This window comes from Oryzias latipes, chromosome 17 (genome assembly GCF_053564925.1).
Source record: "Oryzias latipes strain Hd-rR chromosome 17, Olatipes_Hd-rR_3.1".
Taxonomy (NCBI): Eukaryota; Metazoa; Chordata; class Actinopteri; order Beloniformes; family Adrianichthyidae; genus Oryzias; species Oryzias latipes.
In genome coordinates this window covers 5049450-5077303 of record NC_136253.1, presented here as the reverse complement: position 1 = coordinate 5077303, position 27854 = coordinate 5049450, and the positions used below count along the sequence as shown (strand labels likewise).

The following is a 27854-nucleotide window of genomic DNA, read 5'->3' as shown; positions in this document are numbered from 1 at the left end:
CCAGGGCCCCATTTTTTTCCGTTTTTTTGAGTCAGCCCTAAGGTGGCCACTCGGATGTTTTTATGTTTGACACGATTATGTGAGAACTGTCGACGCCTGGGTTTATCCATGTTGGGCATCAGCGGCCTAATTCCTCGTGATTCCGGTTTTTGTTTTTGAACTTCGGCTGACCTTGCCATCTCTATGATTTATTCCACCGGACGCAGTGCATGGCTGGGGAGAATGATTTTTTTGATGTTCTCATTGTTCTGCCTCTCCATCCCCCCCAGTGGCGTCTTCTGGCTTAGGTGGGGCTCGAAGTGTTATGTATCAGTTAACCTTTCAGCTGTCATATCAGCCATGTTTTTTTACTTCATTTCTCGGATGCCCTGTGTTGGACTTGGTGTAATCCTATGGGCTTCCCTTTTTTTTGCATCTTCTTGATGTTTTCTCGGTGTTCTATTTTCCTCCTTGTCACCGGTCTTTTGCGACTCCGTAGTCGTGACTCGTTTTCGAATCTAGGTTTCTGCTTTATTTAAGTAAGACATATGGTCTTCCACCCATCTGGATTTATTTCTGCCGTGGATCTCTGGTTTATTGATGCATGCCTCTCTGCCACTATCCCTCGCGTTTGTGCAGCACATTGTTTATTGGATCTTTGGTGGTATAAATAAGATTTTGTCGCTGTTGGGCCACCTGAATTTTGCTATGTGCATTATTCCCAATGGTCATCTGTCATCTTGTTTTCTTGTTCTGGGTAGTTCAGTCCTGGACCTCCTTGTTCCTGTTGTTCTGGATGTTTCTGTATTGCTTTTCTGGTCTCTAATTCTCGATGTTTGGAGTGGTTTTGTTATGAGGGTGACTGTTTCAGGTCTTCGGTCTCCCTCCACTCGTTTTCTGAGGCTCCACCTCCGTTGGTTTTGGGGAAAAAATTTATGAAGACTGGTTTATGAATGTCCGGCTGCCGGAAATTTAGGTCGTTAACCCAAATCCACAGCTCTGATGGTCCATTCAAGGATCATGTGGTTCTGAGAGAATTCAGCCGTGGAGATTATTACAAAGACTGTTTTTTAAGTAGTGCGACGATAAATAGGCATATGTTTGACATGGGTTAGTGTTAAATAACTTTACATTACGAGCTAATTTTATCCTGGCTGTAGAAACTATATCACTGACGCTCTCTAGCTTCAGTTGCAAGAGTAAAAAATTTGTGTCGCAAGCCAGTCCTCAGTCTGCCCTAGTTTCAAGCAGATGACACTCGACTAAGAGTATCTTCATTTTAGAGACTAGTTGTCATCCGCCTCTAAAATGCATGAGGTCCAGCCCAGCTAAAATATCATCAAAACCTACGATCCCTCATCGACCTAATTTGTTCTTCAGTTGCAGTGTCCAGATACCCCTTGCCAATTAATGGTCAAATTACCTGTGCTCTTGTTGTCCACCTATTTGAGAACCACTGATATCAAGTACAAAGCATCAAATCCAGCCGAGCTGCCGTCCATTGCTATGTGAGATGTCAACCTTCCTCATCTACGAATCGCCTTGGTCCTTGGATACCCTTCTTTTCGCCTGCTCCTCGATGGCCTTCTGAAGGTGCGTCCCTCCGGAAATGACAAAGATTACTTCTCTTACCATTGGTGCATATGAATTTTTTTTTGTTTTTTGTTTTTTTGGTGTTAAGATTACGTGCAGGTTCTATATTTCACTGTTGATTCTTTGTTGGAATCCGTGGTTCTGGTGGTTTTCTATAGTGCGATGAATACACAAATAGGATCTTCTCCTTAAACTCAATACTTGATTTCACTTTCTCAGATTTGTTCTTTAAAAGCACTCTTATTCCCTTTATCTCAAGCATTCTAAAAACTGATCAGTTTCTAAGTTGTTCATATATTCATTGCCAAGACTGATACTGCTTTTGTCTTTATCTATGCATCGCTTCCTTAGCCTGCGACCCCCTACTCCCCGGTCAGCACTTCAGTTTCCGGCGGATGTCATCGTTGCCCCTGCACTTCTTGTTCTGGTGCCACAACGACGACTGCACTCCAGGTACCTATTTCTGCACTGAAAGTGAAGGGGAATGTATGTAAATTCTTGGATATGAATGTTTGAAAAGTATATTTGCCAGGTGAAAGCCTTAAATTTAGGATGTTCTTAAGTTTGTATTATAGTATGCAATGGAGCTTGAATTTGGACGTTTCTTAAGCTCGTATTGTATGCCAGATGGAAGCATCGAAATTATGGCCGTCAAGCTCGTTCTTAATTCTTAGACGGAAGCTTCGAATTAATGGATGTTACTAAGCTCGTATAATTATGCCAGATGGAAGAAAAGTTTATGGCCGTTACGCTCATTCGTAGTACTTCGATGGAAGCATCGAATTAATGGATGTTACTTAAGCATGGCATAGTATGCCAGTGGAAGCATCTGATTGGATGTTAAGTTAGTGTCATCTTGCAGGTTGGTTCATGGCGGTTCAAATTATAGTTCCCTACAGCGTTTTGTGGACATGGGCTCCACGTTCATTTTTATTGGCTCTTTTCTCTTCTATCTAGATAGTGTGTTCTCTTTGTGGCGCTGTACTCGAACGGGAGCGGCCCAACGGTCAAAGGTGCCAGGTCACACACAGCAGATCCACTAGATAGCATGTTCCTTTCGTGGCGCTGTACTCGAACGGGAGCGGCCCAACGGTCAAAGGTGCCGGGTCACACATAGCAGATCCACTAGATAGCATGTTCCTTTCGTGGCGCTGTACTCGAACGGGAGCGGCCCAACGGTCAAAGGTGCCGGGTCACACATAGCAGATCCACTAGATAGCATGTTCCTTTCGTGGCGCTGTACTCGAACGGGAGTGGCCCAGCAATCAAAGGTGCCGGGTCACACACAGCAGTCATACTTGTAAGTCTGAATATGGAATGCAGCCGAAACACACTTGATTTTATTACACACTGATTATACATTTACATTTTCTTCATCCTTGATGATCTTTGGTGTTGGGGGTAGTTATTACCCAAAAGTTTTATGAAAAAAAATCATTTTTACTGCATGAGTTGCCTGACTGAAATGAGCGACCTTGGTCGCCTTTCAGGCAGACTGCTCTAGCAGTGTTTTACTCGGTTACTCCCGGGCGGTTCAGTTAATCAACTCACCTGTCCAGCGTCCTATTTAAGTCCAGGTGTGCAGTTGTTCATTCTCTTCCTTTACCGCAAGCGCTGCGTTCGTCGCCCCACCCTCCTCCCCGGCTTCCACCTGTGAGCTCCGGTAGGGGTAGTTATTACCCAAAAGTTTTATGGAAATTGTATCTCATGGAATTGTACTGAGCCTTATGCCAAATGAAAAGAATTTGAATGCCTTAAAGAATGTGAATGCCAAAACTAAAAGAAGGTGAAAATAAATAATTTACTGCATGAGTTGTCTGTCTGAAATGAAGATGTCCGTTTAGGTCTTGCATGTAAGTATGAAACATTTGACTGGTTTTCACGCCAAATGCATTTATTCTCCAACACAGCGTCATCTGAATTTATTTCATGGCATTGCATTCAAACACTTCATAAGAGTAAACCACCACATGGATTTTTTTAAACCAGGTGATTCAACACCTTATTACCATCCACACAGTAGATCTAAAGCTGCTGTTATGAAACCAAAGTGACATTATGGATGGCTTCAGAACATTACAGGTTAGAGATTCAATTAGTAGTCACTAAAACCTGGAATGAACTCCCAGAAGCCACCAGGACTCTGACATCAGCAAGTCTATTCAAAAGAACATTCTTTGAAAGACAGATCCAGTAGTAGTCACTGACATTGTTTCAAACTTCCCCTCATCCAGTTTCTTCTTGAACTGTTTGCAATTGTTTAATTTTTCTGTTTTTGTCTCCTTATGTGTGTCAGATGTCATGAGTTATTTGTTCTGCAGAGCAGGAACCTGCTGAAAACCAGTTTTTAAACAGAGTCAGGCCCGATTGTTTTTCATCTTTTCCTGTTGAATGTATGAATGAATAAAAAAATGAATGAATTAATGAACGCTTTACAGGTTTTCAAAGACCAGAAACACAAGCCGACTGGTCAGGTGTGCAGCTCCTGTGTCTTTGTGAAGAGATGCGTTTAGCCAGTGACTCCACCAGTCAAACCACTGCCAAGTTCTGCTGATCAGATTCAAATTGACACTCTGGCAGAGACCTTCTCCAAAGCACAAGACCTGACCCACCCCAGTCTGCTAGGATATGCTAACCAGCAAAAATGCGAAACCCCTCAGAGCCTCGGTATCATTCACTTCAAAGGTGGATGCTAGGATTACTCCCTTAAAAACATAGATCAGCATATCTCATTAGGACTTTTCTGGTTAAATAATTATTAAATAAACAAACAGTTTTTCAATCCCAAATAGAAAATAAAAAGTGTAGCTTCTCATTTCAATGAAATACATAGATTTTTCTCATGTCAGGAATGAGATGCTGTACTTTTGCTTCAGTCTAAAGACTTTCTGTGTAAACATGCTGTGCAGAAGATGTGTAGCTTTATTCCAATTACCGTATGTTAGACTTTCCATTTACATTCACAGCACACATTCTAACCCAGGAGGTCTGACACTTAAGGGTTCTAGAGCCACATGCTGCTCTTTTACCCCTCCACTGAGGCTATCTGGTTGGAGTAAAATGCAAAGTTTTGGGTTGAAAAAGTTGAAGCACAGTGCACATCACAAGTCAAACTAAAATATCTTGACAATTTTCTGTGCCCAGAAAATCATTTAAAGGTTAGCAAGCACAACCAGAATTAAACCATGCAGGATTATAAGATAGATTTTCTATTTTTGAACAAACGCAATGATTTAAGGTGCGCCTGATGGTTAAAAAATACAGTAAGGGTCAATCATTAGCTCTGATTTAATTTAGGTTTGTTAAGATTTATGAATTTCTGGCAGAGATGCACTACAAAAAGTAAAATAAACTGCTGGGTCATGATCAGGGAGAAACTGACCCCAACGGCTCTTTAACTGTTGAAGGTTGCAGACCTTATTGAAAAGCTGTGGTCCAGATTTTGTATTAGGTTGGTTCACAGCTAATCCCAAAAGTATTTTATCTGATGCTCCTGCTTAATTTCACTATTCATATTCATATTTATGGTTAAGTGTATTTAAAATGAATGTTTTGTGTTATTTAACATCAAAACGGACTGCCCTTTTTAGTTGAACCATTCACCACCTGCTCCAGTGATCACACTATCCCCTACATTTTTTTAAATTTTATATTTTGTCTTGCATATATTAAATATTTGCCTCTGACTTTAATTTATAAACCAAAGCAGCCATAAAAAACTGGTCTTTTGTTGGGAACCTTTACAAGTCTTTTTGTTTCCCAGGTTGAGTAAATCACACAAAAGCCTGGTCTGGAAAAGACAAACATGACTTATAAAGGGAAATAGATGCGCTGCAGATACAATGAACTGATTTCCCTATAGTCAGTGAGCAGAGGCGGAGAAACTGCAGGCTACAAGACTCAGGAAGTTAACAGGGGAAGTTTAGTGGTTTTTTGCGTCATCATTTTATGCTGCTACTTGTGTGCTGATGCAGAGTGAAGGTAGGAACGCTGACATTTACCCTAAAACTCTTTTGTTTTCTGGTCTTTGCTTACCTAAACTCTTTTTTGTACATGTGGCCGGACATGGAGAGCCGCTGTTTAAAGAGAGAGCGGTGGCAGGTGGCAGGAAGATGGAGAAGATGGGGGGGGGAGGCTTTCAATGTCTGCCTGAGCTTGTAGGTTCAAGCTTCACTTCCGCTGCAAAAGAACAGGGCCGCGGTGACTGTGACATAAGGGCAGGGAGGACCAACCGGGCCCCTAATTCATACTTTCAGCAGCGAGGGCTGAGATTGGACGCTTTGGACAGTCCAGTCTCAAAGAGGCTTGGTGTCGTAAAGCTGAGGGATCACTCAGGGGCCCGATTTAGTGAGTAACAGAAGTGCAGAAGCAAGGGTGTGGCCTTTCATTTGAAAATAAATGGAGTGCGTTAGGGGGAAGTGCAGAGCCACCAATGCAGACTAAAGATCGTTTCATTGTTGGGGTGGATGGATGACAAGCTGTCAGCAACATGAAGCGGTCGACTCCACCAAGAAACCTTCGTTGTTTCTGCTTTTGCAGGGGGCAGGCTAATCTGAAACATGCTCCAGCACTCCAGCAGTAGCATGCAACGCAGCTCACAGAGGAAACAGACGCTACCTTCCAGCATGCACTGAGGCAAAGGAAGCCAGAGAACAGCCGCACCAAAAGTCTGAAATGTGCAGCGGCTTCACACGTTTCTCCCTAAACTAACTGAGCTGCCGTCTGTCCTGCAAAGACATTCAAAGACCCTGCTGATCACAAGCAGGCAGAGCAGCGCCGGCCGGCTTGGATGTGAGGTGGAAGCTGCAGAGATGCGGAGAGTTCGAAGAAAAGGGGCCAACAAAGAGAAGGTGTTTGGATGTGATCTGCTGGAGTATCTGACCACCTCCTGTCAGGAGAGTAAGTGGAAGACTCACTGAACGCACAAACGCCTCACTTCCCAAACATGACCTCATGGATTCGGCTCTTACATGACCAAACTTCAGCTCGTGATCTCAAACTGCAAGCTCGACTGCACTACAAATGTTGATATGTTGGTATTCATTGGTGATTCCACATAATGTTGGTTAATTTTCTATCACTTTGTCTTTCTACAGTCCTCTGAGCTTTTTTGTTTGTAGAACTTTTTTCTCTTCATTTTGACACAAATATTGTGAAGAGCAGCCTTAAAAACAGAGTTCTGACACTTATATATGTGAACACAGCTAGTTATGTAGAGGTTTATCGAGTTTAATTTAGCAAGTCTTATTCTACACTGTTAAAAGAGGTCACTTAAAAATAGGAAAAGAACACTAAACTTAAGAAGAAAATCACGTAAAAGTAGTACAATTATCTGCCCACGCAGCATTTCATGACTCATTGTCCGAGGTTTGACATATTTGTGTATCGATATCTGTCAGGAACTGGTGGTGTAGGACCCAAAATGCAGGAGACTGAGCTTGGTGGCAGAAACTGAAACATCTAATTAACAAACTTTAAAACCCCAGTGAAAAGAGTGACGAAGCAGAAGAACCAAAAACCAGACGCTTCAGTACTCGGAGGGTAAATGACAGAAATGAAAACAGCCGTGGATGATCTGGAGTGATCGATAGTGGAACAACTCAGAACTTTACAAGAACCGAGGAAATCAAAATGACAAACAAGTCCAAGAGCACAATCCTCACAGATGTCTATTTCTGTGTCTCTTCTTTAGTTTTAGTTTTCCTTTTATTGCTTGAGACAAACCTTTTCCAAATCCAAACCCAAATAAAAGAGAACAAATCTAAAAACAAAGAGATCTACACAAAAAAAGAGTAAAAAAGCTAAAAAAGCTAATATTTTAGAATGACTTCAAACCGTATGTAGTACAGCCCAATAATATGTATTTTTCGCTAGTTCCAACCAATGGTCTGTATGTTTCGTGTTTTTATGGACCTAATAGTAGTTCATTTTGATTACAGTGACTAAAAACTAGTGTAACAAATGAAAATGACTCATTTTAGAACAAAATGTGAGCAAAATGTGAATCTTAGTAGAAGTTGAACCATTTTTATAAATCATCATACAATCTGAAACTAGCACTTAGTCTTAGAACATAAATGTACATTTTGTTTCCAAAATAATGACGTTAAATGCCAGTCTAACCTGTCAACATGTATTGATTTGATTTTTAAAATAACAACCTAAGACCTGGTAAAATATCCTAAATGTCTAAAACAGGTTTTTATCTTTGCAAGGATCAAACAGTTTGCAGTGTGGTTTTGTGAACACATTTTATTCGATTTTGTAAGTTTAAGTTCATGAATCTTTGCATCAAACCCGCTCAGTATAGTTGAAAAATAAGCAACACAAAAGTGGGATGTTGCCCTTTATAATTGTAAAGGTTTCATACCAGTTAAAAGGTAAAGTAATTTGCTGAGTCATGCCCACAGTTCCCCTGGTGCTGCGATGCTGCAGTGAGTTTGTTGAGGAGCACGGGGTCGTGGATGGAATCTACAGGTTGTCTGGAGTGTCGTCCAACATCCAGAAACTCAGGTGAGGTTGTGTGTTTGCAGCTGTGTGCTGCCTTGGTCTATAAAGCAGAGTTTGAGTCTGAAGGGAAATTGTGCCTCCGTGAAACCAGGAGCGAGTTCGAGAGCGACGGCAGTCCGGACCTGAACAAAGATTTATACCTGCAGGACATCCACTGTGTCAGCTCCTTGTGCAAGGCTTACTTCAGAGAACTGCCCAACCCGCTGCTCACCTACCAGCTGTATGACAAGTTCGCTGTGAGTACTGCAGAGCATGATGCCTGAAAACCTACAAAGAAGGTTACATGTGGGAAATCCACAGAAACACGTCTACATCCACTATCTGATGTCATACAAGCAGCTGCTTTTACTGACTCTTGTGCTTCTGCAGGAGGCCGTGGCCATTCAGTTAGAGGAGGAGAGGCTGGTGAAGATCAGAGATGTGCTGACAGAACTTCCAGCTCCACATTATAGGTACAGTCGGTCCTCTGCTTCACATTTATGTAATCTTTAACCGACAGAAAAACCTCTATTTAGCATCAATGCACTCATGCTGTTTGACCCACTCCAACGAAAAGGTTTTTGGTGTTTTCAAAATGTTCTTGTAGCATTTTCTCATGATGGAGGACATATATAAAAGAATTTCAGATTGAAACTGTGTTTCTGAGTAACCCGCCATTTGAAAAAACGTACATTTGTGACAGATCTAATGAAATGGGCGGGTGGAAGTCTCCCTGCTCCGCTCTATTCTAATGCATCCGCTTGCAGATAAATGAATGGGTTTGTTCGAAAGGGGCCCAAGTCCAAGAGGATGGTTTCTCCAGGAAATGATTTGAATTGCATAGCCTAGAGGGAGGCTACACCAAATGATTAATACTTTACCCAGATTTAGCACCAGTTCATAGCTTACAAATGCTATAATATGAAGCACCTCACTTTTATCATTTCAGAGGACTAGCAAACTAAAGTCTCTGGACTTGGGCCCTTCTTGAATTAAACAGGGGCGCTGCCATATTGGATAAGTAGTGCTGCCAAATATGGGATAAAGCAAAACCCATGCAAGAGAGGCCCAAGTCCAGGAATTTTGCACATTATGCATTTTAAATGGCAAGCATGGTCAATACATTATAATGGACTTGGGACTTTCATGCACATAATCAAATAGCTTTACCCTTGAAGACCATGCAACAGATAATATCTTTATTTTGAAAAATTGTCGACTTGAGCCCCTTTTGAACTAACCGATTCAATTAGATCCATTAATGTCTTTGTTTTCCTCGTCTTAACTGGAATCTGGATCAAAACTGTTCGGCTGGACTGCTCACCATTTTTGTTGCACTGCTAATGTTAGCTTGGGGTTGTGAGGGGCTGTAAGATAACGGGAGAGAGTGTAAAGAAAGGGAATGATGGGATATCAGTGGAGGCTTACTTCTGTGCCAGCAGTCCCGCCCACAACTCTCTAATGAACCCATGCTCTATGCAGAAAATATGTCTTAAAAAATGACAGTTTTTAAAATAAATTTTGGTTGAAAGCGGCGTAATAATAAATAAAAGACAATTGGAAATGCTTTTACAACAGATAAAAATATAGTTGGAGTGGGATTTTAAACAGTGAAACAATGCTTGTGCTTTAATTGGAAATTTACATCATGAAAAACAAGGACTGAGATGGGATTCGTCTTTAAAGTTATTTTTCCTACTTTCTTGACAAACCTGGAAGATGTCAATGTTTTTTTTCCAATTTATATGTAAAAGTCCAGATTTTTGTATTTAAATACCACACCATTGAACTTGTGTACAGAAAAATGTAAATATTTGTCAAACTTTTGCCAGATTTGCTCTGAAGCAGACAAATTATTGCCTGTTTTAATTTTGTCTATAACTCTTTATCAAAACCTAAATTCCTCATATATTATTGGAGATTAGATAGAAAACTGTTTGAGGCTACATCTGAGATTTGATTCAACAGATTTTTCAAAATAAAGTGTGACACTGCGACATTATGGGTTAATTCTCATTAAAGTACAGTTACAAATAAGTATATGCCCCTTCGTAATAAAAATTAAGTAAAAATGTGTACATTATATTTTTATACATAAAAACCTTTATTTTTATGGAAAGAATTTTTATGATCAAAGGTTTGAAATTCTGTTGAATATTTTCAGGAGTTACTAGCTAAGAAACATTTGTCTCAATCATAATGCTTCTTTTCTACTATTCTGAAATGTAATTGAAATTAATCCGTCTTCAGTGGACAAATACCCATATATTTATTTGGAAAATAGAGGCTTTTATGAGTAATCTTGTGTATTTTCCTCACTAAGTTTTATGTACTGTGAGGAAACCCTATTTTTATTAATATTTTGCCATTTAGTTGTCTTTTTTATTGTTTTATTTTTATGTATGGAAATTTGTTTTATAATATGTGTTCAAAACTGTGTGCTATATAGAAATAATATTATCAGAATATTGTGTAAAAGTAACAGACAAAAGAGCAGATTGTTGGGATTTCTGTTTAAAATTTAAAAGGTGATGATTGTGTCCCGCAGAACTCTGGAGTATCTGATGCGTCATCTGGTCCGAATGGCCTCGTATTCTGCAGAGACTAACATGCATGCTCGAAACCTGGCCATCGTCTGGGCTCCCAATCTGCTCAGGTGTGCTGCTGTCCCACACTGGAAAAGGCTGGAAGACAATTTAATTATGCAATATTTAGAAGAACAAAACATCCTGATTTAACTGTTGAAATTCCAACAATTGCTTCTGTTTCTTGAACAAATGTTTCTTTTGTTTCTATTTTTGCTCCTTCGTTCATTCTGTTCTTGTTTCTCAGTCATCATTCATCCATTCCTCCCTCCTGTCATGTAACATCCATTTATTTTTTCATTCCTTCCAACAACCATCTCAAAATGAATCATGTTAAGATCCAAGGACATCGAGGCTTCTGGGTTCAATGGCACAGCGGCCTTCATGGAAGTCAGGGTGCAGTCCATCGTGGTGGAGTTCATCCTCACTCATGTCCCTCAGCTGTTTCCTGGAGAAGGTCAGAACTCAAGCACACACACACACACACACACACATGGAGATTTACTCCAGCCTCACTGCTTTCCTCGTGTTCAGGTGCTTCAGGTGAAAGGAGGAAGTCCCTCCCCTCTCCGTCTGCAATGTACAGTCAGGACATGCTGTTCCAGAAGGCCAGCCACATTCAGCCTTCAGCAAACTTTGGAAACATCAGTCCAGGAGATGGTCCTCTTCCCATCAGACCCTATCATGCTATCATCGAAGGCACAGACAAGTGAGGAAAATGTTTCATCTTCTATACCAGGTTCTGCTGTGGCAGCTCCGGAACCACATGTGGCTCTTTTACCCCTCTGTGAAGTAACTGTGAAATACAATGCAGTAAAAAAAAGGCAACGTAAACTAACTTCAACTAAAGGACTGTAGCTGTATTTCTCCAACCATCCTTTAAGCAGTTCAGCTTCATAGTTTACCAAAGTCCTGCCAAAACAGATTTTTTAACGCTGTGTATCACAAAAACTCTCTTTGAGGTCAGTGAGCACAACCAGTATCCATACTTTAGGCCCACTGGATTATAAAGCAGATTTTCTATTGATTTTGAATTTTTTCTTACATTTTGATCAAATTCATGCTCATCCTTATGCTTCAAAAAATGCAGTAAAGGTCACTTAATTAGCTCTGATTTAATCTATGTTGTTAGATTTATGAATTTTTGGCCAAGATGAACCACAAACTGTAAATTAAACTTGAATTCCTGCTGACATCACACTACCTGCTACTCATTTGCTGCATTGATCCTAAGTCACACAAGGTGTCTTTTATTTTGAAAAGAAGTCATGTGAACCTCTGTTGAAAGTATAAACTATCAAATATTTTTCCCTTATATTAATGCTAAAAAAACAGTTGTTGATTTATATTTATCATAATAGTAACAAGACAAGAAATATGAATCTGTCTTATTTTCTAAAGGATAAAATAAGCCTTTATGGCTCCTGTTGGGTTGTAGTCAGTAAGGAATTGACCTGAATGACTTCTTAAGTAAGGTTTGAGATCCCTGTATGATACTATTTCATAAATATATTTAAAAAACTGATTTGTGGAAAAAACATTTCTTGGCACGAGTTTAATTTTGCATAAGAACTATGTGCTTCACAAATACTTGTGCTTTCCAGGAGAAAAGGATCCCTGAAAGGCAGGAAGTGGATGTCCATCTTTAACATTGGAGGACGATTTCAAGAGACACGGAAAAAGCACAAAAGCTCCACTAAGGGTGAGAGATCTCATGCATTTCTGCTCGTGTTTCCTAAACTGTGTTACTGGAAAGTGAATCGAACCAACTTTCTTAGACTGTTAAGTGAAAATGAAGAACTTTTTAAGTAAAGGTTCATCTGCACAAGTTTAAGACCTTGAACTAAGTCGGTTTAAAAAGTTTTCTTCTGACAAACATTTGTAAAATGCGCTTGCAGAAAAGGAGAAGGTGGTTTTAAGACCTGCCAGGAGCATGGACTCACTCAGCACCCCAGCATATCCAAATGAAGGTACAGTTTTAAAGTCAAGAAAAATAATATTTTTTCAGGTCATTTTAAAAGTAAAGAGTCTTTTTGTGGAAGAATATTTTTGGATGTCATTGTTTTGAAACGTCATGCCAATACTGGAATGTTTAATGCACCTTATTTATGTTGGTGAAATCACAGGAAATCAACTTTTAGAAAAGCTAGAAAAAGACAATTTTGTTTATTTGTGAGAAATCCTCTACACTGCTGACTTATTATGGGATGCTGAACAGCTGCTTTATATCTAGGCTTTTATGGTTCTGATGCTACGTTCACACCTGGGATGTGACGGGTGTTCTAGGCACGTTCTTGAATGCACTTTCAGCATACGATGTTCACACTGGACAAGCAGGGAGTCGGGTCTTCGTGGTTTTCTTTTCTACTGTCTAGTACATTAGAAAAACTGCAGTTTGAAGAGTATTGGTGTGAAATATGGAAGCGGTGGGAAATCTCGTAAATCGTGCTCCAGGCTTTTTCTTTCACAGCTCTATTCCAATATTTGAAAGACCCGGTGTCACATAGTTCCATTCAGGGACAAAGAAACAATTATTAAGTTCTCCTTTATGATCATTTTAGCAGACGTTCATGTGTCACTAGTATTGAGTCCCCTATTGGTCAAAGTTCAACTGGTTTAACTTGCAACGTGGATTCAATTGATACACGTTTTGTATGTAGAACTCAAAAACGGTCAAAGAAACTTGCGTAGCGACTCATGAACGCGAGAGTTGAAGCCCGGAGCATGCACTGACATGCGTTCACATCTACTTTTTTTTATTGGAAGTGGTCACCTGAACGCATATGTTAACGTAGCATTACACGTTCCTGCACACAATTGTGTTGCATTTGATTGTTGCACTCATAAAACTTCACTTTGTGGCTTAAAGTTTAGATTGAAAGTAAGTTTTTTTTTAGGATAATTCAGAAAACTGGAACATTACTTTTAACAGGAAAACATGTTTGTTCCTTCCCAGAAAGGAACAGAAATGGCAAAACAAGAGTGTTAATCAACAAGATTCAACTGGTTTTGTCCAAGTTCTGATCTGATTCTGATGTTTCAGGGTCCAGGCGTTCTGGCCAGCGACCGCCGTCCAACATCATTACTCCCATCCTCCCTCCTTCCTCCCAGTCTGTCTCAAACATTGCACCAGCTGCCGGTGGGATGGGTGGTAGTGAATATGCCGTGACCTACCGCAGAGGAACAGGTTTAGTCAGCGGTGGTGCTGGTACCATGGGTACCTACACAGCTATTGACCCAGAGGGTTTGGGTCTACCGAGCAGTGAGGTTGTCCAGGCCAGATCGCCGGGTCTGAGCAGTAAAGTTGGACGTAGAGCAGCCATGCACATCACAGGCCCCACCACTGTTACTGTGCCATTACACATCACCTCTAACCTGGCTTTAGGGGTTCTGCAAGGAGCAGGGAGTGACAGACTCATCCACCGAGGGAAAGAGAAGGACTTAGGTGATAAAGTAGAAGGCAAGGAGGAAGGAGACAAGCTAGAATCAAAGGAACAAAGAGGAACAAAGAGTATATCTGAGGGAAGCAGAGAAGTTGAGGAAATGCAGGAAAGTCAGAGCGCGACACCACAGGGGCATGAAGGGGATAATAGCAGTGGTAGTGGAGTCAAAAGAGGAGGAGACAAGGAGGTGAAGAGTTTAGCCAAGCAGGAGCCGACGATGGACGATCAAGGAGCTTCCAGAGAACAACGAACTAAAAGCTTTAACTCCAGAACAAGCAACTCAGTTGGAGACCAAGAAGATGGCAGCGAATACATCGGTAACACTCCAAAAATGAAACACGTTTAAGGATAAATATTTACCATCTATATTAGCAAACACTATGTCAATTGTTTTTTTATATGTGGTTTCTGATGAATTAATGATGGGATGTCACAAACCGTTCAACTCCTAAGGGGTAAAGGACAAGCTTTTACACAAACAAAAACCTTTTATTATTATTTATTACATTTAATAGATCGCTTTTGTTTTAAACTATCCTGTTTAGATTTTCTGGTTTGAAAAAAAAAACTCTTAAAAAAACCACTAAAGGTACATTTACCTAAGGTTAGCATCTCTTTTGAACTGTATTTTGTTTGAGATTCTTTATTCTCTTTTCCTTTCAGATGGTTCTGGCATCATTTGTAGAAATAAACTAGGTCAGAGAAAACAAAGAGGAACTCTGTTGTAGAAAAATGACAGGAAATAGTCCCACTCTGATCATTTTTTGATCTATTTTCAAAGCATTCCCAGTGGTCTTTTAATTATGATTGTGCTGTTTTTTTGTTGCCAAAATCAAAAAACATTTCATTTTCTAGAACATAGCTTCTGCAGAGCAGCAAACCTTTATTTACAGTTACATGCTTTCCCGCTAGCTTACAGCCCAAAACAACCCCAACCTAAAATGGTGATCAATATCAGAGCTATCCAGCCGTACAGTTTAGATCCAGATTCCAGCTCAGATGAGGAAAACAAAGACATTCATGGATCTATTTGTCTGACAGTGGATGGGGCAGAGCAGAGCTTGTGGCATGCCGATTGTAGCAGCTATTTAACACCTACCAGCTTTTTTTTTTAAACAGCAGTTTTATATTTGCTCCTGATACACAACAATTTGAATAAAGAAACGTTCAGAAATACAGTTTTGATATTAATTTTCTTCATACATGTCCTCCATCATCAGAAAAATGTTACAAGAACATTTTAAAATCACCAAAAATACCATTTTGATTGGAGACGGTCTTTACATACAATAGGTTATAATGTCTATGAAGACTCTCATTCATCCAGGGTGATTCCATCATAGTAGTAGGTCTAGGGGCTGTCATCTGGACTTAGTTTTAAAGTTAGAAGACGTTTCACCTCTTTTCCAAGAGGCTTTGTCAATTCTGAAGTCCAGATGACAGCCCCTAATCCTACTACTGTGATAGGTTATAATGTAAAAGCATGTAATTATCTTCTGCTTATATACTATATATACTTTAAATCTGATAATTACCAAAGTTGCCTTTTGCCTTTAAAGGTCTTTTAGTGTAGTGTCACTGTTCTCTGTTGATAAAAAGAAAACAAAAAATACCTGTTTTGCCTGAATGAACTTGAGAAGTAAAAGTAATTAAATCAAGTGATGTGCATCAATAATTGTGAAAATGTTCATTTCTTGGCAGACATGAAAGGACCGGGGAAGCTGGAGGACGGGTCTGGACACGATGGGGTGTTTGATGCCTCTGACATCCTGAACTCCACAGAAGGGGAGGGCTCCGACATTGAGCTGTCTGGTTATGTTCAAGATAACTTTGATTTTCTGGACCACATGGACTGTAGCGTCCTAGACCACATGGACTCCAGCACCCCCTATCAGGTAGGAATTCTTCTCCATGAGATGCGGTTTAAAGTTTTGTCAAAGTCTGACCGTCTACATTTGAGACTTCCAGAGGACTTGAGGTAAGTTTGATGAACAGGAAATAAAAGGTGCGACGGGGGTCTTGGTGTGGGCATGGCTGGGCACTCTCCCTCCTTCTTTTTACATTCCATCATCCATTTTAGAAGAACTTAAACACTCACCTGAGCACAGGTGTTTGCTCACCTAGTTTGCGTGATTAAATGAAATATTTCACACTAGTTGGTTTGAAGGCATAAGTGTGCGTGTGTGAACATTGTTTGTATTGTGTACATGTTGACATGTGGACATTTTTAGAGCCAACAGGTGTGTTGATAACATTTGAGTGTGTGTGTGGACAGGCCCCGCCCTTAAAACTTGTATTACATCTGAACCTCACTGTAATGATTATAACCATCCAGAAACTTGTTGCTTTATGCTGCTTCGTTGTTTTGCCCCCCCCTTTAAGCCCTCCTATACCCCCCCCTAACATCCCCCTTTCTTCTTCCCTCCATTCCCTTTCAGTCCGCTCCAACACAAAGATTTTCCAATATGATTAAAATGAATAAAGTTTGTCCTCGATTACAAAAGGGGTTTATTCAGACATACCTCTGGCTTGTCAGAAGATTCATAACCCCTGTTGTTAAAGTAAAATATGTCCAACACAAGAGGCCTTCAGCTCTCATCTGTTTGCCCAGCTGTTGGACAGGACAAGTTAGAAAAAAACAGAAATATAGGAAAAAAAATTTCACGTTGTGTTCCCCTTTACCTTTCAGGTAAATGAGTTCTCTGTTGAGCCTCCTGGACACTCTGAGGATGAGTATGAGATGATGGAGCAAGCTCAGTCTTCCCAGGAGGCCGCCACGCCCGTTCATGACCTGAACCCCAACAGTGGGGCAGAGCTGAAGCCACACAGACCGCTCAGCCTCGACCTGCACAGTCGACACACTAAATCCCTCAGCCTGCCCCACATCACCCCGCCCATCCACAGACAGCCGGAGTCCAGCTCTGAAGAGGAGGTGTCTGTAGAGGAAGACAGTCATGATGAAGATTACAGCAGTGGGGAAGATGAGAGCATGTTTGTTCAAAGCCTTCCAGCAGATTTCCTTCTGTCGACTTTATCTGGGCTTGAACTAGACGTGGAGGAACCCAAATGTTCCCAACCTGACCAGAGTCAGGTACGGGAGGTACCGAGCTCTGAGGAAAAACACTGCCCGCCACCCAGCCCGGACCTTCCCCCAAACAAAGAAACATTAACCAGCGATGAAGAGCCGGAAGAAGGGGTTGAAGAGGAAGACAAAGATGAACCAGAAGAGACAGAAGATCAAAGGATGGAAATGGAAAACAAAATAGAAAGGTGAGAAATTTTTACAATTTTACATAAAATGAACTCAATTTATGTCTTTTTCCCACCTTTAAATCGTGTACATTTCTCATTTAATCTTCATGTATAATTTAGTTCTTTAATACCTGACCCAAAAAACAGAAATAGCAACTCTTATAAATATTGTAATTTTTTGACTATAAGTCCGGAGCATCTAAAAAATGCTTCAGAAAGAAAAAACAGTCATATATAAGTCATTCTGTATTAGTCGCAATTTTGGGAGCAATTTATTAAATAAAACACAAGAACGAATATTTTGTCTTGAAAGGCAAATCATAATAACAGAACAGAAGATAAAAGGCTACTAGACTGAATACTTGCATACTTCTCTACTGAAAAACTCTGATGCCTACTTAGCTTCATTAAAAAAGGAGGAATCTAGTATGTTAGTGCGACATATGAACAAATATTTAGATATTATAGCATAAAGAACAAGACAACTAAACTCTTCATATCACTTCAAATCACTAAATCCCCTGAATTCTTCATCCTCTGTGTCACTCTGGAACAATCCCGCCAAACCCGGCGTGAGACTGAGCAGCGCTTCTTCTTCCGTGTTGCTGCCAGTAGCAAATAGTGATACACACATCTACAGCGCCCTCTAGCGGTCGTTGCTGTTTATTTAAATAAAATATCACAAATAGGTCAGTATAAAACTACGGACACACTTGGCTAAACATGGGTTGTTGAACGTGCATCAGCCCATTGCTTTCACACTGGACAAGCAAGGAGGGGCTTATTCTTCTTCTCCTTTTTCTACTGTTTACTAGCGCATATCTGCCACCTACAGTTGGAAGATGATTGTGCAAAATTTCAAAGCGGTGCAAATCTGGTGAATCTTGCTCTAGGGTTTTTCTTTCCCAGCTCTATTCCGATACATGAAAGACTTGGTGTTAATTCCATCCGGGCAAAGACCAGAATGATCAATTCCTGCTCCACGATTGATTTTCAAATGGTTGGCACTACTATGAATAAATGGGGACGTCATCCATATGTCACTTCCAAATCTGAGTCCCTGATTGGTCAAGATGATTCAACTTTCAACATATGTTCAAAAGAAATGCATTTTGTGAATAGAAACTTTTTAGTTTTAAGCAATTAGGCAAATATTTTACTCCTGAGAAAACCCCAGCTTAAAAGGTATGAAAGTTGTACAATTTTAGGTCAACTGTTTTTTTTCTCAGTTGGTGGTCTAATAATGAACTGAAACCATGTTTCTGCTATTTTAAACCAATATTTCAAATGCTTAGTGTTGATAAAGTAAATTATCTTCTTTTAATTCATAACTGTGATCATAAGGGGTGTTTTGCTAGCAGTACTAAGTAGAAAAAGGGGCCAGTTTGCAATCTATGATCGGCCATGTTTCTGGAAGTGATCTGTAGAAACCTGCTATCACAAATTCTGATGAAAAAGCCTGAGTAATTCTCAAACAGTGAGTCACTGAAGCCTGGCATGAAATAAGAGCGGGCATCTAAACGCAGCAGAATACGTGATTCAGGAAGCAAGTACAGGATAGAAAGAAACTAAAGTACACAAGGAAACCACAATGAATGAAAGCACCAAAAACACAAATAAAAATGTCAGAAGCTGCACTAAAATAAAGATCTAAATGTTACAGTTTGTTCCACAGAACATTATTTCCCTCCAGCAACACAATGAAAACTCATTTTTGTTCAATAAAAACCTTTGGTATGAATATTTTAAACCACAATTTGAAAAGAAGAATACTTTAGGCTTAAAAATGTTCACAAATCACATAAGACTAAAAGAGAGTTTTAAATTAGAACTGTTCCTCCATTTTAGCGGTTTAGCATCAGCCTAGCCCTGGTTTTAATCTCTTTTAAATTGGTTTAAATGCTTTATTTTATTTTATTTTTATGTTTTTACAATGTTTTAATTTGCTTTTATGCTTTTTATTTTATTCTATTTATGTCTTTACGATGCTTAATTTGGTTTTATGCTTTTAATACTTGAATGTTTTGCTCTCCATGTGTACAGCACTTTGGACCTCCTTGCCTGGTGGTGGAAGGTCCTTTATGATTAAATAAATGATGATGATGATGATAAAAAGTGATAAATCAATGTAGACATTTTGTTTGATCCTTCCTGTCTAAACTGAAGATGTCTGTTTCCTCTTTCTTAATGCAGCAAAGAAGCAGAAGAGCACCTGAGTGTCACGAGAGATGCTCAAAGCCAAAAACCTCAGACTTCAGAGACTTTGACGGCTCACTGTGTGGAGTTTCCATCAAGCGAAAATGAGGATGAGTCAAACCCTGCAGCTGAAACACCGAACGAGGACAATGATGACATTTCTCCCATTGACTCATTACCTGAAGTGCCTCTTTGTATCCCACAACCAGAAACTGTTTCTCCAGAGAAGGTCAGAGAAACTTTAGTGAGTCCAAAAGAACCTCCTGGGGGCGATGCCCCAAAAGGTGAAGATGAATGTCAACAATCTGATTTGGAAATGACAGAAAGCACCGAAAACGCGTGTCAAGACTCAATTATTAATGAGCAGGAGAGTGAAACGTGGCGGGAAAATCATGACCTTTGGAATGACCTTGAGGATGTTGTATGTGAGGTGATAGAGGAGAGGGAAAAAGAACAGTCTGAGGCTGAAGCCACTCACGTCATGAAAGAGGAGACGGAGGACGAGCAGACAGGAAGTGGTTCAGAAGAGAAATGTGCAAAAGCCGATGAAGCTGAAAAAAACAAGTCTGAGGTTAGAGAAGAATCGGAGGGAGAAACTGTGAAGATGCCAGAAGGAGAGTTCACAAACTCATCAGCAGGTAAAGCAGAAAAAGCAAACCAAGAGACTTGTGGATCGACTGAAGAAGATGGAGATCATAACAGAGAAACAGATAAAGAGCAGAAAGACAAAGAGCTGGATGATGAGCAAAGCATAACGCAGCAAAGTGAGGATAAACCACCTTCAATGCCCAAATTCAGGCCAAAAGACAGCAACGACTCTGGAATGGATGAAATCAGCATCCGAGGCGTTGGGAGGAAGCTGGTAGTGTCCAAACAGCCCAAAGTTTATCAAGCCAAAGCTGTGCCTGTGGTGCCTCCTAAGCCTCAGCACTGCAAAATCACCGCCTTGACCCTCCGTCAGCAGCAGCAGCAGCAGCAGCAGCACCAGAAAGAGAGGCTGGAGGCTGACAAAGGCAAAGACGGCCTGCTGAGGGTCCAGCCAGAGCCAGACAAGGAGGCGAGAGATGTTGCAGAGGAGAGCCTGGAGAGACAGGAGAGGCAGTTGACCCTCAGGGAGAGAAGGAGAGATGGGGCTGAAGGTGTCATGAGAGACAGCAGTAGTAGAAACAGTCCCCTCAGCCTGTGTTTTGATGAGGCCGTTGCCATGGCAACATTGAGGAGAGAAAAAGAGCGTGCGCGCGAAGGAGAGGCCGATGTAGACAGACTGGGAAAGTAAAAAATACATCATAAAGATCTTATTTGTAAGTACAGTTGATTTAAAGCATTTTTTTTACTTGTTGGATACATTAAAAGTCTGATTTTATGTTGAATGATGATTCCACCTAAGTGGCATCAAGAAGGTTCTGTCGAATGCAACTAAAGATGAGAATCTGCTGTGGACGAAGGCGATCTGCACAGACGAGCTCCAAAGATTTTTTCCTAAGGTTTTGTTCTTAAAACTTGACAACAAGTTTAAAGCATAAAGTGACTACTTAAAATAAGTATATGCTCTGCACCAGGATGATAAATCCAAAGAAATAACTTTACAAAACAAAAAAATAAACTTTTATAGCAGTCTTCTCTTTAAAAACCCCAAAATCTTTTGAAAAGTCCCTTCTCTCTGTTAGCACTAGATATCTGATCTTGTAATTTGTAATTACTGGTGTCAAAGTGTTTGTACATAAACACCTTAAAACACGAGCAGGTGGTTTGAAGTTGATGTTTAGTTTTTTTGTGAAGTGATCCAGGTTGGTGTTTTAAAAAATGTGAATAAAATATTTTTCAAAGATTCAGGATGTCTCTTTTTGTTCTGTTCTATTTAGCCCTTGTGCTATCCTATGACCCCACCCTTACATTGACGTGTTCTCCCTTCCATGACAAAGGTGGATAAAGGTGGAAAGATTTCATGTAATCCATGGACACCAGAGAAGATCACAAATCATTGAAGAAAAAAGGTTCAGAGCACTGTCTAGTGGGTCTAGATGACCCAACTCCCAATGTTAAAGTGCCTAGGATAGAACAAGGGTTACAAGACAATTTTTTTGTTTTTACTTGCATTTTGTTTGTTACTGTTATTTACTACCCAGTATATTATGAAGCTGGGCTGAATATTGGCATTTGAATTTGCCTAGTATGATTAATATGACAGAAGTATAAATTAAAGCTGCAATCATGGTAGAAAACATCTAGTTAGCCTTAACTTTGGATATTTACACAATCAGTCAAATGGATAAATAAGCACTCCATTTTGCAGCTGTGAATGCTCATATTCTAGTTGTCAGGATTGTGACTTGAAAAAAGTTGTTTTGTAAAAATAATTTGATGCCTTTGGTTTAATTTCTTAATCTGTTCCAGTGTGTTACTTTTTTTTTTAACAGAGTTGTACATTGACTTTACTGAAATTCCAATAAAAAAACTTTGACATACTAATCTATTGCAAAAACAATACTTTAGCATGATAACACTCTCTAAATTAAAATTTGTGTCCTAAACACACATAATTGTTTTTTGATCTTTAGCTTTTTATTGTTGATTTTATTTTTGCACAAGGAGTTATGGTACGATTCTTCAGATGCAGGTTATGCAGCTTATTCCATCTGTTTCATTTAGATTCCTTTTCACTCCTTGTTGAAAATGGGGATTTAAATAAAAAGAAAAAATACAAAGGGAAACTGAAGGAAAAGGACAAGATCTCGCTAAATGCCGTGTTTTAATGTACTTAGAAGTCTATATAAGCTAAGCTCCTTTCTTCTGTGAGAATAAATGCTCCATACATACATATAATGGTTTGGAATTCTCACGATGAAGGACATATACTGTATTAGGGAAAATTAAACTTAAGATAACATTTCTGCGTATTTCTTTATCCCTTCTGCTATCTTAGATGACCCCACCCTTACATTGACGTATTATTCCTACCATGTCAAAGGTGGATAAAAGTGGAAAGATTTCATGTAATCCATGGACACCAGTGAAGATCACAAATCATTGAAGAAAAAAGGTTCAGAGCACTGTCTAGTGGGTCTAGATGACCCAACTCCCAATGTTAAAGTGCCTAGGATAGCACAAGGGTTAATCAAATCATTGTGAATTAGGAGCATATAAAATTGCTGTTTGAAAATGACCTTATTTGTGACACAGGAAATACTCTTGGTGTTACTCTCTCGGGCACCCTGCTCCACTCCATTCTGATGCATCCACTTGTTGATCCACATTCATCTTTGTTTTCCTCATATGAACTGGCATTTGGCTCAAAACTGTACTGGATTGCTCCATTATTGCCCGACATTTTAATTGCACCGCTAATGTTAGCTAAATAATTAAAGTAAAGTAATTGCACGAGGGAACTATTTAGTGATAAATATCTTTAAATGTACTTCAGAAAAAGAAAAAAAAGATTATATTAAATTAATTCGAAATTCTACTTCCGCTACTATGACGTCACATCCGCCGTTATATTTCCGGAAGTAAACACATCGTTCAGAAGCGCCAGCCTTTTTCGGGTTTCTCCTCTAAGTTTGGTGCGCTGGCCGGTCAGTCGGTCGGTCAGTCGGTCTCTCGGTGGGATGCCGTTCACCTCCGCGTTCGGGACGCAGGTTGCAGCCATCATGGATGTTCTGACCAAAGCTGCGGTGGCAGAGATCACCAAGCTAGCGGAGGAAGGGAGCGTGGTTTTGCGAATGGAGGTGCGGAGGAGGGACAGTGAGATCCAGGAGCTGCGGAGGAGCCTGAAGATGAAGGAAGCGGAGCTCCGGGAAGCTCAAGAAGCTGCAAGCCGAGTTAGAGAGGAGAAACAGCAGCACGAAGCTGCGGGGAGGAGGCAGCTGCAGCTGGAAGGTGAGGCGTCAGCATAAAAAGAAAATCACATTTCCAAAAATGGTAAATCTGTAATAAAAGTCTTTACTGCACAAAATCAAAACTTTAAAACTGGAACACCAAAGACCTAATTAAAATATAAAATTAGTAAGTGTAGTTCAACCACAATTACTTTTCATAATAAGTATATATTTATTATTATTTTTATTTTTTCATTTAACCCTGTTGGTAATTTTCTTTCAAGGGTGTAAAAATCAAATGTGTTTTAGCAAAAAAAAAGGCCATATCTTGTGTGTGTAACTTCTTCCATTAACACACTTTTAAAGTGACACAAAGACAGTAATATCTGGGGCAGATGTATATTGTAACTCTAAACATTGGCATTATTTAATAATTGGCAACAGTCTTCCTGAAGATCAGAGGACTTCATCTACAGTGAAGATTTAAAAAAAAGAAGAAGCTGAAGACCTGCTTTATTAATCGTGCATTGAATTGATGTATTTTTTTAGATTAATACTGTTTTGTTTTTATTGACTTATTTAACTTTTTGTGTTAAGTCAGTTAAAAAAAAGACTTTCATGCTTTCATTTGGTTGTTCATATTTATAGAATCGTAACTAAATATGCATTTAAAAACATATTGATCAGTAAATAGTATATTTATTATTTGTATTGTATTTTTATTATTATTATTATGACTTTATTATGATAGTATGGTTTTAGATTTTTTTTTTTCTGTTTCATGTTTATCTCATAAGCTCGTCTATCTTTACAGTCTGGCAGAAAATGCCATCGCACTTTCTTTCCTTTAATGCTTCTTTTGCTTCTTCTAAATTATGTGTGGGCATATCAATGTAAACTGCATGCAACCTTGAACATGAAAGGTGTCTTTTAAATCAACTTGCTATGAAACATGAATGGCGTCTGAAGCTGTTTCCGTTTTGCAAATGTTGTTTGTGTTGAATTTTTGGCTCTTCTTGCTGACCTCCTGTGGTGAACTGAAAAACTGACTGTGCATGCTGTTCATGCTGTTCATGCGTTGGATCATAACAGTCAGGTGGGGCAGAATTTGTGTTATGAGAAAGAAACCATAGAACAAGCTGGAAGCAGAGGAACAGAGCAAAGACTTTGAAAATGGAATAGCAACTCCTTAAAATGTAATCAGAGGGCACACTGGAATATTGTTTCACTGTATTTTAAATTTGTAAATCTTTCTGTAAAGGTGTATTCTGAAAAGTGTCATTTGTTTTTTACGATAATTCGTTTGGTTACGTGAAAATAAACTACCAAAAGATCAGCAGCCGGAGCTTTTTCTGATCATATTAAATAACTTAAGTTGCAGCATTAGTGTCTTTTTCTTTCTGACTAATGCATGGATGTTTTAGTGTTTGTCAAATACATATAAAAGCTGTCCTTTTGATTGCAGATATTAAGGAGGATCATGAAGCAGACGCAGCGTTCCCCGCATCAGAACCTGCTGATTCCCTCCATGAGCCTCAGAATGGAATGTATGAGAACCAAAACTTCAGTCCGGTCATCAAACAAGAGGCAGACGGTGAACTTCCCGTCAACACAGCAACAGACGGCGCACAAACGGACGTTTGTTTTCCTGCAGGGGGGCAAGGTGCTTCAGTCTGGCCTGCTACGATAGAGGAAAGCTCTGTTGCAACTCAGCCACACATGCAGATTTCCCCGTTACGCGTTGAGCAATATTCTGCATGCAGAGACTCTGAAACTTCCTTTAATTTCTTTGCAGATGGCACAAAGAAAAGGACTGACTGCCTTTCTGTCCCATCAAACGTAGAAGTACCGATGCATCCTATTTGCACTGGCAGTAATCTTCCTGCGTCTGCTCCTGGCAAACAGTTCAGATCCGAGTCACACTCAGCGGTCACACTGAATGAGGGGGCTGCCTTTGCTTTGCTGCAGCCTCAGAGAGCGCCAGCAGGGGCTTTAGGTCTGAACACAGAGAACAGTTTCAGTATTAGAAACGGCTTGCGGCCTAAAAAGCCCAGCACTGTGTGGAGAACCAGTCCAAAGCTTTTCATGTGTTTAGTGTGCAACAAAAACTTCCCACGCTTGTCTCAGCTGGAGGAGCACAAGAGCACCCACCAAACCGCCAAACCCTTTAGGTGCCTCCAATGCGGGAAGTCTTTTACCCAGAAGACCCGGCTTAAGACGCACCAGAGTGTGCACACGGGTGAGCGGCCGTTTAGCTGCAAAATCTGTGGCAAGATGTTTTCGAGGCAGGACAACTGTCTGAGGCACGAGCGGTTCCACAGCGGCCTGAAGCCGCACGTTTGTAGGCAGTGCGGTAAAAGCTTCACCGTGCTGGCAAACCTCCGAATACACCAAGAGATTCATCTGCAGGAACGATAGCGACCATAAGCTCCTGTCGCAGTGATGGACTGACAGACTCTGGACATTTAAATGCATTAGTAGTTATTTTTTACATTTATTGCAGATAACAGACACGTAGGTTTTCACATTATATAAATTACATTTACAGATGTAGTGCTTTACTTAAAAAGAGGCCTGCTTTAGTGAAAACTTTAAGTGGATGAAGATGGAGACGTTACTTTAGTCACTTTGGTTAATCTGCATATAAGACACCTTCAGACTTTTCCACCGCAGCGATGAGCTGTTCATATTTGCAGGAAGGGTAAGAATTATAGTAAAGGAATGTATTCTACTTGTCCTTTAACAGTAAAATACTTTTTTATGTTTTAAATTAACTGTTACGGAAAAAAACATACTTTTCTGTAACTCCAGCAAAAAAAGAAAATCAGCTGTTCAAGGGCCTATATCATGCTTTTTCTTAAGCCTTTCAGAGTAAACTATAGCCATTTATATGATGATATATTACCTTTGGCACACTAAAGAATGGTGTTATTTATGAAATATGAATTATTTTCTCAGCTCATTTTCCTACCTGGAAGTAAGATGACTCGATCTCTAAGGCTCCGCCTTTTGCTCCTTGTGGGCACCGCCCATTTTATGATGTCACCCTAGAGCTGTTTGCATTTCCCCCACGAAAACAAAGCATCCAAACTTTACAAACATAATGACTAAGTAAAATCTATTTATTTCTCAATAGAAGTCTATAGGATTTCAGCTTTTTTGGACCAGCAGGTACTTCCTATTTGGAATGCGAGGGGGGAGGAGTTGTTCAGTCCAGTTCTTATACCATCAATGGTGAGAATCCGCTCGTTTTCATGGATTAGGAGGGGCTGGTGCTCAGAAAGCAGGTTTTAGAGGAATACTCAGAAATGCTTGAATGGATCAAAATACCGCTTTGCGGTGTTTTTTTGTGAGGAAAGAACATTATAATACACTTAAAAGGTCAAAAAGTCGATTTTGCATGGTATAGGCCCTTAAACTCTATTGTTCTAAGTCATAGTACATGCTGTTTACAATCTAGTTTTGTGGTATTTTATTTTCAAATTGTGCTTTCAAAAAATCTCTTCATTCAATCCATGTATAATTAAATAAAATATCTACATTTCATTTTAGTTGCGTAAACTTGAATACTTTGAAGATAAATTTGATTGACACACCTGTTCACCCTGAACCGGTCACCAGTCTGTTGCAGTGACACATATATCTACACCTGGAAAAGAAATAGTCACAAATCAACCTATGATATATGTTTTTTTTATAACCTTTGTGCTATCCTAGGCACTTTAATGTGGGAGTGGGGTCATTTAGACCCACTAGACAGTGCTCTGAACCTTTTTTCTTCAATGATTTGTGATCTTCACTGGTGTCCATGGATTACATGAAATCTTTCCACCTTTATCCACCTTTGTCATGGTAGGAAGAACACGTCAATGGAGGGGGGGGGGGGGGGGGGGGTCATAGGATAGCACAAGGGTTAAGCAAAGTGACTGCAGCAATGAGGGCATGTCCGCCGCAAATAATCCAGTTCAGGGCCACCCGCAATCTCAGGTTGAGGTGGAGCCCCAAACACCAACTCCACTGATGTTCGTAGCTCCCTTGCAAACATCCGGGCTGCTGGGGTGCACTGACTGGACTCCTGAACAGCAGTGCGATAAGCCCATAACACATGGGCAGGTGCTGGTTCCAGTCTCTCTGGTGAAAGCTGGTAAGGATTGCAAGTTGTAATATAAAACTAACCGTGCATGATTTTTAAAAGTTATCTGTTACTGTTCTTCTATGGTGTGGCGTCATCATTCGACGCAGGTTGTGTTCGATGGCCTGCGACTAATGATGACGTCACACCATAGAAGAAGAAATTGGAGTTCCCTTGGAGTTCCTGTTGTATACAAAGCTCCAACATAGAGCGACATGATCTTCTAGACAGGCTTTTATTATTGTTATGTAATGTGTGTGTGGTCACGATTGCGCAACAGTACAAGCACGATTTATTTATCCGTGCCACGGTTTAGCAGTCTGTGAGCACCATTTAGTAATCCATGTGCACGGTTTACTAATCCGTGCGC

General features: G+C 40.0%; 2 protein-coding genes across 3 annotated transcripts; both read left to right on the top strand.

The window, feature by feature from the left end:
• Positions 1 to 746: 746 nt before the first annotated feature.
• arhgap30 (Rho GTPase activating protein 30) lies at positions 747 to 21367 on the top strand. Of its 2 annotated transcripts, XM_078934215.1 has the most exons (15): positions 747 to 1572; positions 1924 to 2025; positions 6112 to 6471; positions 7983 to 8085; positions 8174 to 8318; positions 8452 to 8534; positions 10610 to 10717; positions 10894 to 11103; positions 11181 to 11355; positions 12251 to 12348; positions 12545 to 12616; positions 13690 to 14406; positions 15791 to 15984; positions 16779 to 17359; positions 19535 to 21367. In XM_078934215.1, the coding sequence occupies exons 8-15, from the start codon at positions 10977 to 10979 to the stop codon at positions 20811 to 20813; spliced, it is 3243 nt and encodes a 1080-aa protein (XP_078790341.1). In that variant the 5' UTR covers positions 747 to 1572; positions 1924 to 2025; positions 6112 to 6471; positions 7983 to 8085; positions 8174 to 8318; positions 8452 to 8534; positions 10610 to 10717; positions 10894 to 10976; the 3' UTR covers positions 20814 to 21367. The 2 variants fall into 2 exon arrangements, with proteins under 2 accessions (XP_078790341.1, XP_011484314.1); XM_011486012.4 differs by lacking the exons at positions 747 to 1572; positions 1924 to 2025 and adding an exon at positions 5441 to 5553 and having other exon boundaries at positions 10985 to 11103.
• Positions 21368 to 23025: 1658 nt separating this feature from the next.
• Positions 23026 to 26898, top strand: LOC111949074 (uncharacterized). Its single transcript, XM_023965301.2, has 2 exons — positions 23026 to 23413; positions 24818 to 26898. Exons 1-2 carry the CDS (start codon positions 23143 to 23145, stop codon positions 25768 to 25770), a joined length of 1224 nt encoding a protein of 407 aa, XP_023821069.1. The 5' UTR covers positions 23026 to 23142; the 3' UTR covers positions 25771 to 26898.
• Positions 26899 to 27854: the final 956 nt, after the last annotated feature.